Source organism: Callospermophilus lateralis, chromosome 9 (assembly GCF_048772815.1).
Source record: "Callospermophilus lateralis isolate mCalLat2 chromosome 9, mCalLat2.hap1, whole genome shotgun sequence".
Classification (NCBI taxonomy): Eukaryota; Metazoa; Chordata; class Mammalia; order Rodentia; family Sciuridae; genus Callospermophilus; species Callospermophilus lateralis.
Window position 1 is genome coordinate 14,959,672 of NC_135313.1, and position 14,127 is coordinate 14,973,798.

At 34.9% G+C, this 14,127-nt stretch overlaps 1 protein-coding gene across 1 annotated transcript in view; it reads left to right on the forward strand.

The window, feature by feature from the left end:
- Nucleotides 1-14,127, forward strand: part of Farsb (phenylalanyl-tRNA synthetase subunit beta) — a 71,720-nt gene that overhangs the window by 39,832 nt on the left and 17,761 nt on the right. The window contains exons 15-16 of the mRNA XM_076865611.1: nt 321-438; nt 11,749-11,904. Coding sequence (XP_076721726.1) covers nt 321-438; nt 11,749-11,904 — 274 coding nt within the window. The remainder of the gene's footprint in view (nt 1-320; nt 439-11,748; nt 11,905-14,127) is intronic.

The following is a 14,127-nucleotide window of genomic DNA, read 5'->3' on the forward strand; positions in this document are numbered from 1 at the left end:
CTTGAAAGCCAGCTTTCATTTTAAAAATGATACTGGAATAAAATAACCAATCCTTAGGTGAGAGCAGTCATATTTTTAGTTAGTCTTGTGTGTCACTTATTTTTTTTAATCAATTTATTATTTTTTGTTTTATAAATTTGGATTTGAGAATATTTTCAGTTCTTTTAGTGACCTGGAATTTAAAATTAACTTAAAATTTTAGGCATTGCATTTTTCAGAAGTATGGTCCTCAGAAGCCATGGATTCAGTGCTTTGTCTTTAACAAGGTCTGCCTGTTTGGGTTCTATTTGGTTAGTGCAATTTCGCATCTTTTCCTGTAGGTGGCACGCACTACCCTTCTTCCTGGCCTCTTAAAGACCATAGCAGCAAATCGGAAGATGCCTCTTCCTCTGAAACTGTTTGAAATCTCTGACATTGTAGTAAAAGATTCTACCAAAGGTAGGAATGAGTCACTTTTGACTTGTTACTTTTAAAGCATTTTTTTATTATGAAAATTTCAGTTCTATGTAAAAGTAGAGAAGATGGTATAATTATCCCTGTGAATCCATCATATATCTTGTAACAGTTAACAACACATCTTTCACCCATATCCTTGCCAATCACCATATATATGTATATATATATTTTTAGTTGCAATGCTGAGGATAAACTCAGAGCCTTGTGCTTCTAGGCAAGCTCTCTACCACTGAGCTATAGCCCCAGCTATCCCTCACCTTTTGTGTGTGTGTGTCACAGGATCTTGGCTAAGTTGCTGAGACTGGCCTTAAATTTGTGGTCCTCTCGACTAACTTCCCAAGTTAATAACAGGGGTGTGCCACTGCACCTGGCTTCCACATTATTTTAATGTGAATCATTTCATCAGCAAATACTTTACTTCATATTTCTGAAAGATAAGGACCATCACTTTTGTTTGTTTTTTAATAACCCAACAATACTATCACACTTTATGGTCAAATTTCCTAGTGTTTAAAATTTCCCAATTGTTCCATAGATTTATTTTTGAATCAGAATCCTATCAGTGTCCAAATATTTAGTTACTATGTCTCTTATTTGTTTGAATGGAAAACACATTTTAATAATGTCTATGAAGAGCCCTATTAAAACCTCAACTTGAGAAACACCATGAAGGATCAGTGGTAGAGGTGCTAAGCACATTCTTACATGTGTGAGGCCCTCTGGGTTTAATCCCTAGCACTGCAGTAAATCAATATAAAAAATGGAAAAAAAAAAACCACTGAAATATTTTTTGTTATATCACATAATTTACATACATATCATTTTAATGTATTGATATCTTGTCATTTTAGTTTAGCAGTAATTGCTCAGTTGTACCAGTGATTTTTTTTAACATGTTTATCATATTTGTCCTGTTTGAGTATGGTTTAGACTTGGAGTATAGCAAGTTTCTTGATCCATCACTTGGAGTAACAGTGGTTATTTAATACACATACCATAAATTTACTAAGTATCTAAACTTGATTGTTAAAGAAGTCTGTCTCAAAATCCATGTCTCCAGTCTCTGATGCAAGTCTGACTAAAGCACTGTGCAGTGGTCCCTTGGTGAGTAGTGTCTCAAATGACTGCATTGCTGGCAGATTCCTGGGTTCCCTGAATTTTATACATCAAATGCTAGCAGCATTTATTCAGTGGTTCTTACTCCAAGCTCTGCAAGATTTGGAGTGTTTTCTTTTGAATTAGTTGACAGAAGCAAAGACCTTTTTCTCATTTTATTTTTTTTAAAGATTCTAGTAGGCATCATTCTTAACTATCAAGTTCATCTTGGAAACTGATGTTCTGGAGGTATGAACACCTTGATTTTCATATGGAGACTCTCCCTAAAAAACTTTTTTCATCCATACAAGATTCAATTCTGTCTGTTTTCCAACATTGTTCCATTTAACAAATTGGAAAATTCAGACAAGAAAACTAGTAATTTGCCCAGGGCTTTATAAAATATTGGACTTCGAGATGGGGCCAGAATTTAGGTCTTAGTGGACATATCCTTAGAGAATAAATGTTCGTTTTAATATCAGTTTATGTAAAATTTTCTTTAGGTAATAAATAGATTTGGAAAACATTTTTAGTGCCAGCTGAAGAAAGTTTTGAGGATTCTTGTGACTTAAATTCTCCATTAGTACAGATAGCTGGAAATTTGTTAATAAAATTGCAATGTCACATTTATCTGTTTACTTTGGCTTTTTTTTTTCCAACTTAGTTCTTTGAGTTTTATGTTGTCTTGTTCTTTGATGATCTTTTTGTTTATAAATGTAAAATTAGGTTAATTACACAAGATTTCCTCATAAGCTTTGTAATACTCTTTCAGCAATGGTCCTTCCCTAATTGCCAGGCTCCCTAAGGGCTCTGCAGGGCTGGGCATGTTCACAACCAGGTAGCTCAGAGTGAAGATGAGGGCAAGGAGCAAGCTGGGGTCCCACAGTTGTTTTGAAGAAGGTTTGGGTGTAAACTTCACTGTGTTGCCATTCTGTGTAGAAATGCCTTAGTTGTTTTTCTTTTAATCTCTGGTTGGAAATACACAGGCATAGACCTCTCTGCTTCTCATTCTGGCTTCAGTGCCCAAGTTTTGAGAAACTCCCCTGACGAGAGATTGGTCATATGTGCTAGAGCTGTCTCTCATTTTTTTTTTTTTTAAACAATTCACCTAGTGATTACCCCCCAAACCCAGTTCTTATTATTTTTATTTGAAAGATTTGCACTTCTGTTGTAATCTGTTCCACCATGGAGAATAGTTCTTGCCTTGTTTGTACCTTTTTTTAGTTGAAATTATTTTGTTCTATTTTCCACATTTATTTAATTTCTGATTCTAGTTTTGCCCATTGTCTCACACTGGTTTATTCTTTTTCTTTAATATTTTCTATCTTATCGACAGGATTTGAAAAATGAAGGGAGGTAAATGCACTCAGTAAATCTACCATCTTGAAAACATTGGTTTAATGTATTTGGAATATGTTTTGTGTTTAGGTGGGCCTGGATTTTATTTCATAACAAAAGAAGCCTTTCTGATGGAATATTCTAAATATGTACATGTGGGTTCCTGCCTGTCATATGGTGTACATAGAGGACTCTGTAGGAGAGGCAACATGGCATCACGGTTCTGCAGACACTATAGCTACAGTGCTTGGCGTTTCAGTCATGGTTCTCATTTACCAGCCGCTTCTCTTTAGGCGGTTTATTTAATCTCCTGTGGCTCAGTTTCTTCACCTATACAATGGGGATAATGATAACACTTACTTTGTTAAAAAGGATTAAGTGAAATTAACATTTGGAAAGTTCCAGCTACAAAGTATGCAATATTTAATGTTGCTCTAATTAGGGTTTTAATAGTCCTGATGGCCAATTAACTAGCTTCCTGATCTTTGGGAATTTTCTAGAATGGGTAAAAAAGCCTCAGCTATCTCCAAAAGGTTAGTGCTGCCTAGCTGAGGCATTGGGGCAGATTTTTATCTTAACCTTAGATTTAATTGGTTTTTCTTCTGTCATGGTCTTTTCTTTGTAGGATGAGAAACAAAGACATACTAATGTAGGAATTTACTTAAGAAAACAGGAATGTTATTTTTGAAGGAATTTGTTACCTCCTATTTTTCAATGAATTGACACGTACGTTTTTACTGCCTATCAAATCAGTAACCTCTTATCTGTTGGGTTTACCTTAGCCATCTCATCCTAAATAGTTAAATTTTTTGAAGAAAAGTTTCTAATTAATCAAAAGTTAAAAGAGGAGTTTTCCAATTAACACAAAAGTGTCCCCAAAATCTTAATGATGGAAGTAGTTCCCTAAACTACAGGTTCAAAGGGGTTGGAGATGTTTGGCAATTATGAGCTACTCTCATCCAGCACATTAGTAGAAAGTATTTTTGAGTTCTTTTTCATTTTTAGGGGTTGCTTTAGAGGATAAGAGAAAGTTTCCAGTCTTGAAGGAGACAGATTTGTGAGTAGATTCTTTGAGATCATAATCAGAGAGAATGTCCAAAGTGCCCTGGGAATGCAGAGAAGGGAGTGATAATGGTTATTGACTTTTTTCAAAATGTTAAGAAAAACCAACACTCCCAGCCTCATATCAATTTCAGGTCAGCAAGCATAACTTCCAAAATAGAATGAAAATGGAATCTACTGGATTTCACCATGACTCACACGATTCTATCTGACCTGCATTTCTGTAGGAACGGCTACTAGCTCCTAATTTTCATGTTTGACATAACTGGACATTTCTTATTCTAGTGTGGACTCTCTTGACTGACCATCCATGTTGAGTGAGGCTGTCAGTTTGCCAATTTAGAGGCTGATTCAGGCATACTTTACACTCAGTAAATCTTCTCTAAACCAGGTAGGTTCAGGTTCTTTGAGGGTGAGCCAGTTACTGCATTTATTGAATCTCAAGATCTGAAGTTGCTGCAACATTTTTAAAAAATAGTCATGACTCAAGGGAGTAAGCTGATTTATCCCTGTGGTTGGGCAAAGTGGTATGTGATTTTGGAACTAGAAGTTGAATGTTGATTCTGCCTGGGGTAAATTTTTCAGCTTTAATAAAACAGGGAATTCAGCAGAGGAGCATTGAAGCTGCCATATCAGGCTGCTGTGTGAGTTAATGGTTGGTTTCAGTAGATGATACTTTTGTTCTTTTTGTTCAGTGTCAAGAATAACTAAACTATGCACTGAATAGTAAGAATCAACTGTAGGGGGGCAAAGAACCTAAATGTGAATTGCTGATCTTTCTGCTCAGACAAGCAGCAAAGCAAATATATTTTGTACAATCCAATATTCTGGCTTTAACATAGACTGAATTCTGTAATCCCAATTTATTCCTCAGTGATCACTGAAACTGCCAGTATGCCTACAATCTCACTGAAATGGCAAGAGAAGACATATCACTGGGTTGAGGGAGTTTTAGTTGAAAAGGAGAAAGAACCTAAGATGAATTATTTTGGCTTTGTAAAGTGTAGAGGAGGGTAATTTAGATAAGCAGGATACAAATATCCAGTTGTCTTTTTCTTTGTCCTGGGGATTGAACCCAGGGCGCTTAACCACTGAGTCACGTCCCCAGCCCTTTTTTTTTCCTATATTATGTCCCTATAGAGAACTTCATTATCAAATTGCCATGCATTTTGGTTTCAACTGCATTTAAAATTCTTTGGATTTTAGTAGATGTTATAGTAAATGGAACAGATTGAAAGGCCTTTGACCACTGACAGGGCTGTAGTTATGAAGCAGGCTTACTCTGCGCCTTCACTTCTTGCTCAGAACACTTCTATATTCTCCAGAGCATTTTAGCAATCCTGGTTTAAACTGTGCTTTTCCACCCATCACTGTCTAGTTTCTAAAATCACACATTTCTTTCTGAAGTCTTTCTAAATGAGAGGTTGATCTACTTCTCCATACCCTACTTAGTATGAAGATGGAAATTCAGAATTTTTAAAAAACTTTTAATTGCAATATATATTTAAGGTTCTGTTTCTTTTTCCTCCTTTGACCACCATGTCTGTTGTAGAACATAATAAACTCTCTTGGCATTTATGATTGGGTTTGATCTTTTCATTTGCCATCAGTTTATACCACATATGTATGTCAGTGTTTGTCTTGTATTCTAAGCTATTAAAATATAGGGACACATGTAAGGCCGTGGGTTCAATACCTAGCGTCACATAAGAAGAGATAGGTAGGTAGGTAGGTAGGTTGGTAGATAGATGAACCAGATCTATATAGTTTTCTTTTCTTTTTTTTTTTTTTTTTGGTATAACTGTAAGCTTGATAAAGAGCTCAACAAAAGCATTTCACTATGGGCTTTTGAACTACCTCTCTGAGAAATTGTCCATTAATTCTGGAACCCTCAAATAACGGAAGATTATCTAGCATCCACATGTGGAATGTGGTTTTCTGAAAAGGGCTTATGTCATCAGTCTGGATTAATTTAATTTCACTATTTCATATTTTTGGCATGTAGAATTTCCAATTAATAATTCAAAAAATATGGGTGTAAGGAGCATTGACATTAACAATTTTTGAAGTAGCATCATTCACATATGTGATGGCATCTTAACTGTGTAAATAGATCATTTTTAATATAGAAAGTTATTTTAGTATGTTTGGTTCCACATAGTTAAGATCTGCTAACGTGAGTATAATGTACTCTGTCATGCATTGAATATTGTATTTTTTTAATAGATAAAAATCCATTCCAGGTTTATGCTAACTAAATAAAAGCCAACCCACAAGGACATAACTTTTTCCCTCATGCATTGAAAAGGTCATAGATTTTTTCCTCACATTTGTTTCTTGGCTTTTCAGCATTAGTTAAAAAAGAAAAGTCTGTACTTTTATACTATAATATAGTACAATATAGAAGCACTTTAAGGCAAATTATTTCTAAGATTTCTTGTGTTTTAAAAATTGAAAATTTATTTGTAATGTCCATAAAAGCTCTCATGAATGTACATTTTTAATTCAGACTAATTTTGTTCTTTTCCTACTTAAAAAGTAAAGTACCCAACTCTTCCCCAATCCTATACTTGGAATTGGTTTTTAGACTTTGTTGTGCATGTGCAGCCATGTGTTTGACATTCTGTATGTACCTGTAGATATGGATAAATACATTTTAGTGTTATACAAATGGGATTTTATTTCACCTGTACTGTTCTGTACATTGGTTTTCTCTCTGAACACATTTTATTCACCTCATTTCATTTTAAAGGCTATATAATATTTCATATGGAAGCATATAATTTATTTATGCAAACTATTATGAAGAATATATAATTACCAGAATTTTACTAAAATAATGTCTGTTGCAGTAAATGTCTTTGTTCCCCTATTAAAGACATAATTTTAGAAATAGAATCGATCACTTCATTGGTATATACAGTTAAGTGTTTAATAACTTGTCAGAATCTCTTCCAAAGAAGAACTTAAAGTTGTTATTTGTGTATTTGTTCCTACCAAGAGTATATCAAGTTTCCTTTTTCTCTATATTAGATGTGATCACAGGGTGCTTGTAGCTTTTACGAATCATTTAGGTTGCATTGGAATGTTTTAGGAGAGAAGTAAAACTTGCAATATAAATTATAAGTCTGTGGGTGCCAGTATTGAATAGATTTTAAAATAAGGTGATGTTTATTTATTTTCTGAGATTGGCCAGACTATTAATTTCAGATGCTACATCAGCCCCTGATTGTCCCTGAAGCCTTTTGGTCTTCTAGCACCTTTAGGGCTTCTAGGTGAAGATGAGAATAGGTATGGAAAGAGTCTCTTGAAGATTCTGCCCATTTCCAGTCTGTGCCATTTGTGCTAAAAATAACTAAATACCAATAATTTACTTAAAATCATTGGTACTTTGGTGAAAGAGGATCTATACCAGGTGGTAGCCTATTCTAAAATTTTGAATTATATGCAATTGTTATATAGTAGGGATATCAAGTACCTTTTTTTTTTTTCCAAAGAAAATCATTTGGCATATTCTTTCAGCTTACAGAACTATAGCTAGCTGCCCCTCCTTTTGGTGGTTTAGATCAGCCCTCTCCAGGCTGTACTTTGAAGTCTGTGAAATACATGGATAATTTAGGCTGACATACTTGGCAGGCCCATTTAAAAAGCAGAATTGTTTGATGGCATGACACAAGAGGTCTCTTAACTGAGTTATAAAGAACTGAGGCATTTCCAACAAATCCTAGCTTCGGCATGAAATTTAAATAGTTCTTATTTCATAGTGTGCAGTCAGTGAACTTCCTGTGATATAATATGGTCTTTTAGTGCAAAATATTAGGAAATGGAAGTTTTACTGTACCTAGCTGTTTCTCCAAGGAGGAATGGATGGAATTGAAACTGTGGTTATTTTCTCTTTTAATTCATTTCAGCTAAAGAAGAGAGACTATGATAGCAAGATGTGAGGAAACCAGTCTAGAAGGATTGGTAGCCCTTGGGAAATGTGAAAAACTAGTCAATCGGTGGTGGGGTTGGGAGGGGGCACCAAAATAATGAGGTTAATCTAATTATTATGGTGAATTTAGTACATAGCCCAAAAGTCAGTGGCCTTTCTTAAAAATATTACAAAATTAAATCTAAAGATATGTAGTTCATTGTCTGTGTAAGTTTTTGACTCAGATGTGCTACTCTTACCAGAAAGGTGAGTTTTATATAATTTTGCGATGAAGAAAGAACTATTCCAAGGCAAAGGTTACCAAAATAAGGCTTCCAGTTTATGTTGCTAAGCTCTCTGAATGGTGGCATTACTATTGGGCCATTCTCTCACAATAAAAATGGAACTACAAAGTAGTTTGAATACATGCCTGTGTGTTCAAGTGGAAGCATGTGACACCAACAAATGGGTACCACATGGTAGAAATACCCAGAAGCAAATCAGAAGTATGAAAGGGATAATTTAGTTCTGTTTCATTTCATTTTTTCCCCTTTAGGAGGAGAAAGAGTTTGTGTATGTTTGTGTTCCTACCATAGAATTAGGCCCCTCGTTTAAGTTTATGCACATAGTTGGTTTTGTGGGGTTTTGTTCCTGCCTGATTTTAATGTTGATCTTTATTCTTTCTCACACCTTTGATTATAACTTTTAGATACCAGATTACTTTATCCTTGAAAATGGAAAGGATGGAGAGTGATAGTATGGTGCTCACTTTCTTACCTCAGCAGTTGGCTTCTGTGTTGCCTCAGAACATGGCCTACCGTTCCTGGCCTTGTTAGTTGTTTGGGTGTGCTTAATTCATTTTCCAGGCTTTAGTCATTTATCAGAAAATAATTATTGAGGAATTAGTACATTCAAGCCCTATGCTGCCGCTGACTTCTACCATCTAGGGATATCAGTAGTTGAGTATGTTGAACATAATATGCTCTAAGATGTTACATGGCAAGAGCAGTTATTTCTCCATGTCTGTTTAGTCAGAACCTTAATTCAGAATATGCTTTCCAGAAGTTACAATACCATTGGTGACTTCACTGATTTTTAAAAATAATTTATTCCATTTGCTTACATAGAATTCTTAAAAATCATGAAAATAAGCATGTGTATCAAAAACATTTCAAGAATTCACATCTTTGCCCAGTGCAGTGGCACCTGCCTGTAATCCCAGCAATTTGGTAGGTTGAGGCAGGAGGATCACAAATTCAAAGGCCAGCCTGGGCAATTTAGCAGACTGATTCAATATTTTAAAAGCGGGGTAGAGACAGGGGTAGGGTGGGGATGTAGCTCAGTGGTATAGTGCCCCTAGGGTCAATCAATACCTAGGACTGCAAAAAAGAATGTGCACCTTTAATTATATTAAGTAGATATATTTATAGTCATACATAACTTGGCTCTTTACCCATATTGTCTCCGTCTAAATTTAAATTCTTTTTCTGTATACTATGTAGTACTAGAAGGAACATGGGTTTTAGTGTTAGACAATCCTGATCATATCCTGATTTTGTAATTTATTAACTATGTAATTAATCATAGTTAGTTATAGCCAGTTAGTTTGATTTGGGGCAAGTTCTTAGTCATTCCAAGTTATTGTTTCTCCCGTTTCATAAGGATAATAATACCTACCTTGTATAGTTGCCTTGTGACTTTAGTAAAATTATAGATAGATTGACAAGTAAGTACTAAATACTTGACACATGGTAGATTGTCAGTTAATATTAGTTTTCCTTTTACCCCGTTTGTGTGCTCACTTTTATACTACTTTAATAGTACAGTACAGTGTCTTAAAGTACCTAGGTCCTTTTGGATATTCAGATGAAAGTCTTATATACTTTATGTCAATTCTGACTAGTAGCTCTTACCTATTGTGATAATACTGTTGAAGAGCTTTTGCTTAGTATATGCTAAAATGAGGCCGCATTCTCTTTTCAGTCTGTGTCCAGATAGATATTATTTTGTAGACATTAGTTGGTTTTCTTTCCTAATACGAAAAACAAAATGGAACCAACATTCATTTAGTGTTTGTATTAAAGCAGTCATCTCTAGAATTTATTACAGGGCTATAAGTCTATATACCTATTATTAAGTTAATGATACTGTTGTCTTTGAATCTTCCTTTATATGCTGTGCACTTTTTAAAAAAATTACCACCATGTGATCTAAAACAGTTCCATCACCCTGAAAATCCACATGCTGTTTAGTATTAGTTTCATTTTTTCCCACACCTATTACAGACCACCACTGTTTTCCATTGCTATAGTTTTGCCTTTTCCAGAATGTCATATGAGTGGACTGACTCATACCATCAGAAACTTTTTGAGACTGGCTGCTTTCATTCAGTACAATGCCTTTGAGAGCAATCCAAGTTGTCAAGTCCACCAACAGTTTGTTTCATTTTATTGCTAAGTAATACTCGATTGTATGGATATACCAGTTTGTTTAATCCAGTTATACATCAAGGTTCATTTGAATTGTTGTAATACCTTTTTAAAATGTCAAATTATGTTTGTAATTCTTTTTTTAAACATCAAATTATGTTTGTTTTCATTTTTAAGTATAATATATTACAAATCATAGAAAATTGAGAAATAGGTAAAAACAATTATCACTGCCCACATATAACCTGTTATTTAGGTACATTTCTTTTTAGTCTTTTCCCCCTCCTCCTGTGCATGGAGTTTTGAATTATGGCCATATTTACATAGTTTTGGTTCTATTCTTTATGCATGTTAAAAAATTATTATTGTGGTAATACTTTTGAATTCTGCTTTTTTCATGTTTTAATTGTGAAGAATGTATGTGTGTGTGTGTGTGTGTGTGTGTGTGTAGTTTCAAAAGGATTATAAAACAAACACTACTATAATCATCACCCAAATTAAGAAATAAATACTGCCAATGTCCTAAGCTTCTTGTATGCCACCTCCCTTCTTAGTACCTTGGCTTTACCTGGGGCATTTGTCAGCCTAACTTTGGTAGTCATTTTCTCACTTTGCTTCATGTGTTCTTTAAACAATATTATTTTCTTTTGAACTTTATGACTGCCTTTTTTTTCTTATTTACTCTGGTTCTGTTATGATAAACTATCATAAAGCTGCTTTCTAACAGCCACCATAATATTTTTTTGTTTTTCGGTACAAGAGGATTGAACTCAGAAGCACTTGAGCACTGAGCCACGTCCCCAGTCCTATTTTGTGTTTTATTTAGAGACAGGGTCTCACTGAGTTGCTTCGGGCCTTGCTCTTACTGAGGCTGGCTCTGAACTTGCAATCCTCCTGTCTCAGCATCTGCAATCCTCCTGGCTTAACTTCCCGAGCCGCTAAGATTACAGGCATGTGCCACTGCACCCTGCTAGCCACCATAGTATTCTGATGAGTAACCATACTGTATTTTATATAGTTATTTCCCTATTTAGGTTGTTTCTGATTTTCACTATTGAAAATAATGATCCAGTAAATGTTTTTCTACATGAAGCCTTTATTTTGTTTGTATTTAAGATTATTTCCTGTAGGTAGTATCATGAATAAAGAGTATGAGTTTTAAGACTCTGCTAAAGTGTTGTGCAAAGAAGTTTTGTGCTTTATATTGTAATAAAACCTTACTGGACTCGCATTGAGGGTTCTTCTCCCCTCCTCCCCATTAAATACCTTTGGAAATTCAGTGATTGAAAAGGACTTGCATTACTGAGTTCAGATGCTTCTTTTTATGTCACATAATAGGTTTTCTTTTCTGTGTGTGTGTGTGTGTGTGTGTGTGTGTGTGTGTGTTGAGTCGATTTCTTTAGTAATGGTTAATGTGTCCTTGTGACCAGTTCTTTTGTTTTTTTTTTTTCCCAGATGTAGGTGCAAAAAACTACAGGCATCTCTGTGCTGTTTATTACAACAAGAATCCTGGGTTTGAGATAATCCATGGGCTACTGGACAGAATTATGCAGCTGCTCGATGTACCTCCTAGCAAAGATAAGGGAGGCTACATGATCAAAGCGTCAGAAGGTAAGGTGGGCTTGCTGAATCCAGAGTTAGTGATAATGTAATAAAGAAGCTAAATAAGTCTATTTTTCTTTTTTTTTTTTTTTTGCTTTTGATTTAGAGGGTATGGAAAGGGTTATTTGTACTGGCCTGAGGTTTGGTTGGAAGATATTTTTGAATTTTGCTTATATTTATTTTTCTTAGCCCTCAAGAGATTTTTGTTTTAATGTTTGTTTTCTTTTCCATTTTGAAATTTCTTTAAAAATTACCATGAAATGTACGGATCTTTTTAAAGATGAGTAGGGTTCTCTCTTTCTTTTTTCAATAAAATTGAAATATTTAATAGCATAGAAATAATGCAAGAAAGACATGTTATGCTCACAGAATTCTAGTGATAGAATGTGAACAACACTGAATTTATCTCCAGTACCACAAAACAAAATAAACAAAACAAAAAAAACTAATGTCAGAAATCTTCAGAAAATAGAAGCTGTAGCATTCAGCATTTGGAGAATCCAGTGTTCATATAGTCCAATATCCTGTTTTTCTAAGAAGGGAACTAAGGTGAGGCAAGTGAAGTGCGTTGAGCTGGGTTACCCGTGTAGAACCAGGACTCACCTCTCATGTTCTTCTCGTAAGGCCTTGCTGTCAGCCATTTTGTACTCACTCACCTGCTTACTCTTCTTGAATTCTGTCCTAAGATCTGGTGATCCAGGCTAATGGTAACCTGTAAATAGATGTGAAATATTTCTTTTCCTTGTATAGAAAATCTTTCTCAGAAATCTTATTTAACAAACAGGTTAACTGAAATTAAAAATCAGTTCCCTAAAGCAGATTGTGCCACTTAAGTGAGGTCCTGTTATTTGGAAAGTTGCAAAGAGCTGAACTGGTAGATTCAAACATACTTTGGTATTGGTATGATGCTTTTTATAACTTTTATATAAATCATTATCTTTATATTGTGAATCTCCTGTATAAGTTCCTTAGACATTCATTTCTCAGAAGAATCTGAGGTTCCAGTTAAGAAGATAAGCATAATAATAATAATAAATTTTAATTTTAAAAAAAAGAAGACAAGGATGGGTAGGACCTGGGTCCTGCTTGGAGAAACTTGCAGAGGAAAAGGCCGCTATATCTCATCTCTTAAACCAAGCTGCAAAGATAAGTACCTCAAGGTTCAAAGAGGAAGAGAGTGCAGCTTCTTGAAGCTACCAGAAAAATATTAGTGAGTTTCCAGAAGTAAGGTGGATCTTTGAAGGAATAGATGGACCCAGGGAAACAGGCAACCCCTGTGAGCAAAGCTAAAGGTGGGAAACAGGCTGGTTTATAGAGCAACAAGCTGCAGTGTGCTTTCAAGGGAAAACTTGATTAAAAAACCTTTTGGAGCTGGGGATATAGCTCAGTGATAGAAGACTTGTCTTGCCTCTGAAAAGCCCTGAGTTCAATCCCCAGTAATGCAAAACAAAAAAATTAGAAACCTTTAGAAGGTAGAAGCTATAGAATTTAGCTTTTGGAAAATGTCATGATTCATGCCACTTAAAACTTTTTATGATACAGTTAATATGTGCTGATCTCCCTTTAAAAATTGGATTTTTATAATTCTAAATTTGTGGTATAATTTGAATTCTATCTAAATTAGCACTGAAACAGAATATGATGCTTGGAACTTAATTTCACTAACATACCATTATCTGCTGCTTTGGTTCAAAATGCATTTTTAAAATTAGTAAATATATACATAAACGATGACTTCTTCTGATGTGGTTATAGCTCTTTTTGTGGTGCAGGAACTGAACATAAGTCCTTACCAAAGACAGGCAGACACTCCACCGCTTAGCTACACCCCCAGCCTGGTTTTAGCTCTTTAGGTTCGATTTTGTTAGACCAAGTTGTTACTTTGGTTTTTAATTAAGAGGATTTATGGATTCATACTTACGTTCTTCTATGAGTCTTCATTGGTTCTCATAATGAAATTTGATAATGTTTAAAAAAAGTTTTTACATCTATGAAATATCTAAGATTTTCTAATTTGGGCAGCTTTGGTATCACTTCTTTATACATGTGGGTGGCCTGGATAAGTGGTATTCAATATTTCTAACTTGCTTTTCCTGAAAAGGGGTAGGATGTTTACTTTCACTGCCCATCACCATCATTGGCCACATCAGTTGCCCTGGATTCATGGGCATATGCTAGTCCTGGGTGCTTTTTTTTCAGGATGCTTTCTTTAAGAACCATCAAGCCAAAGAG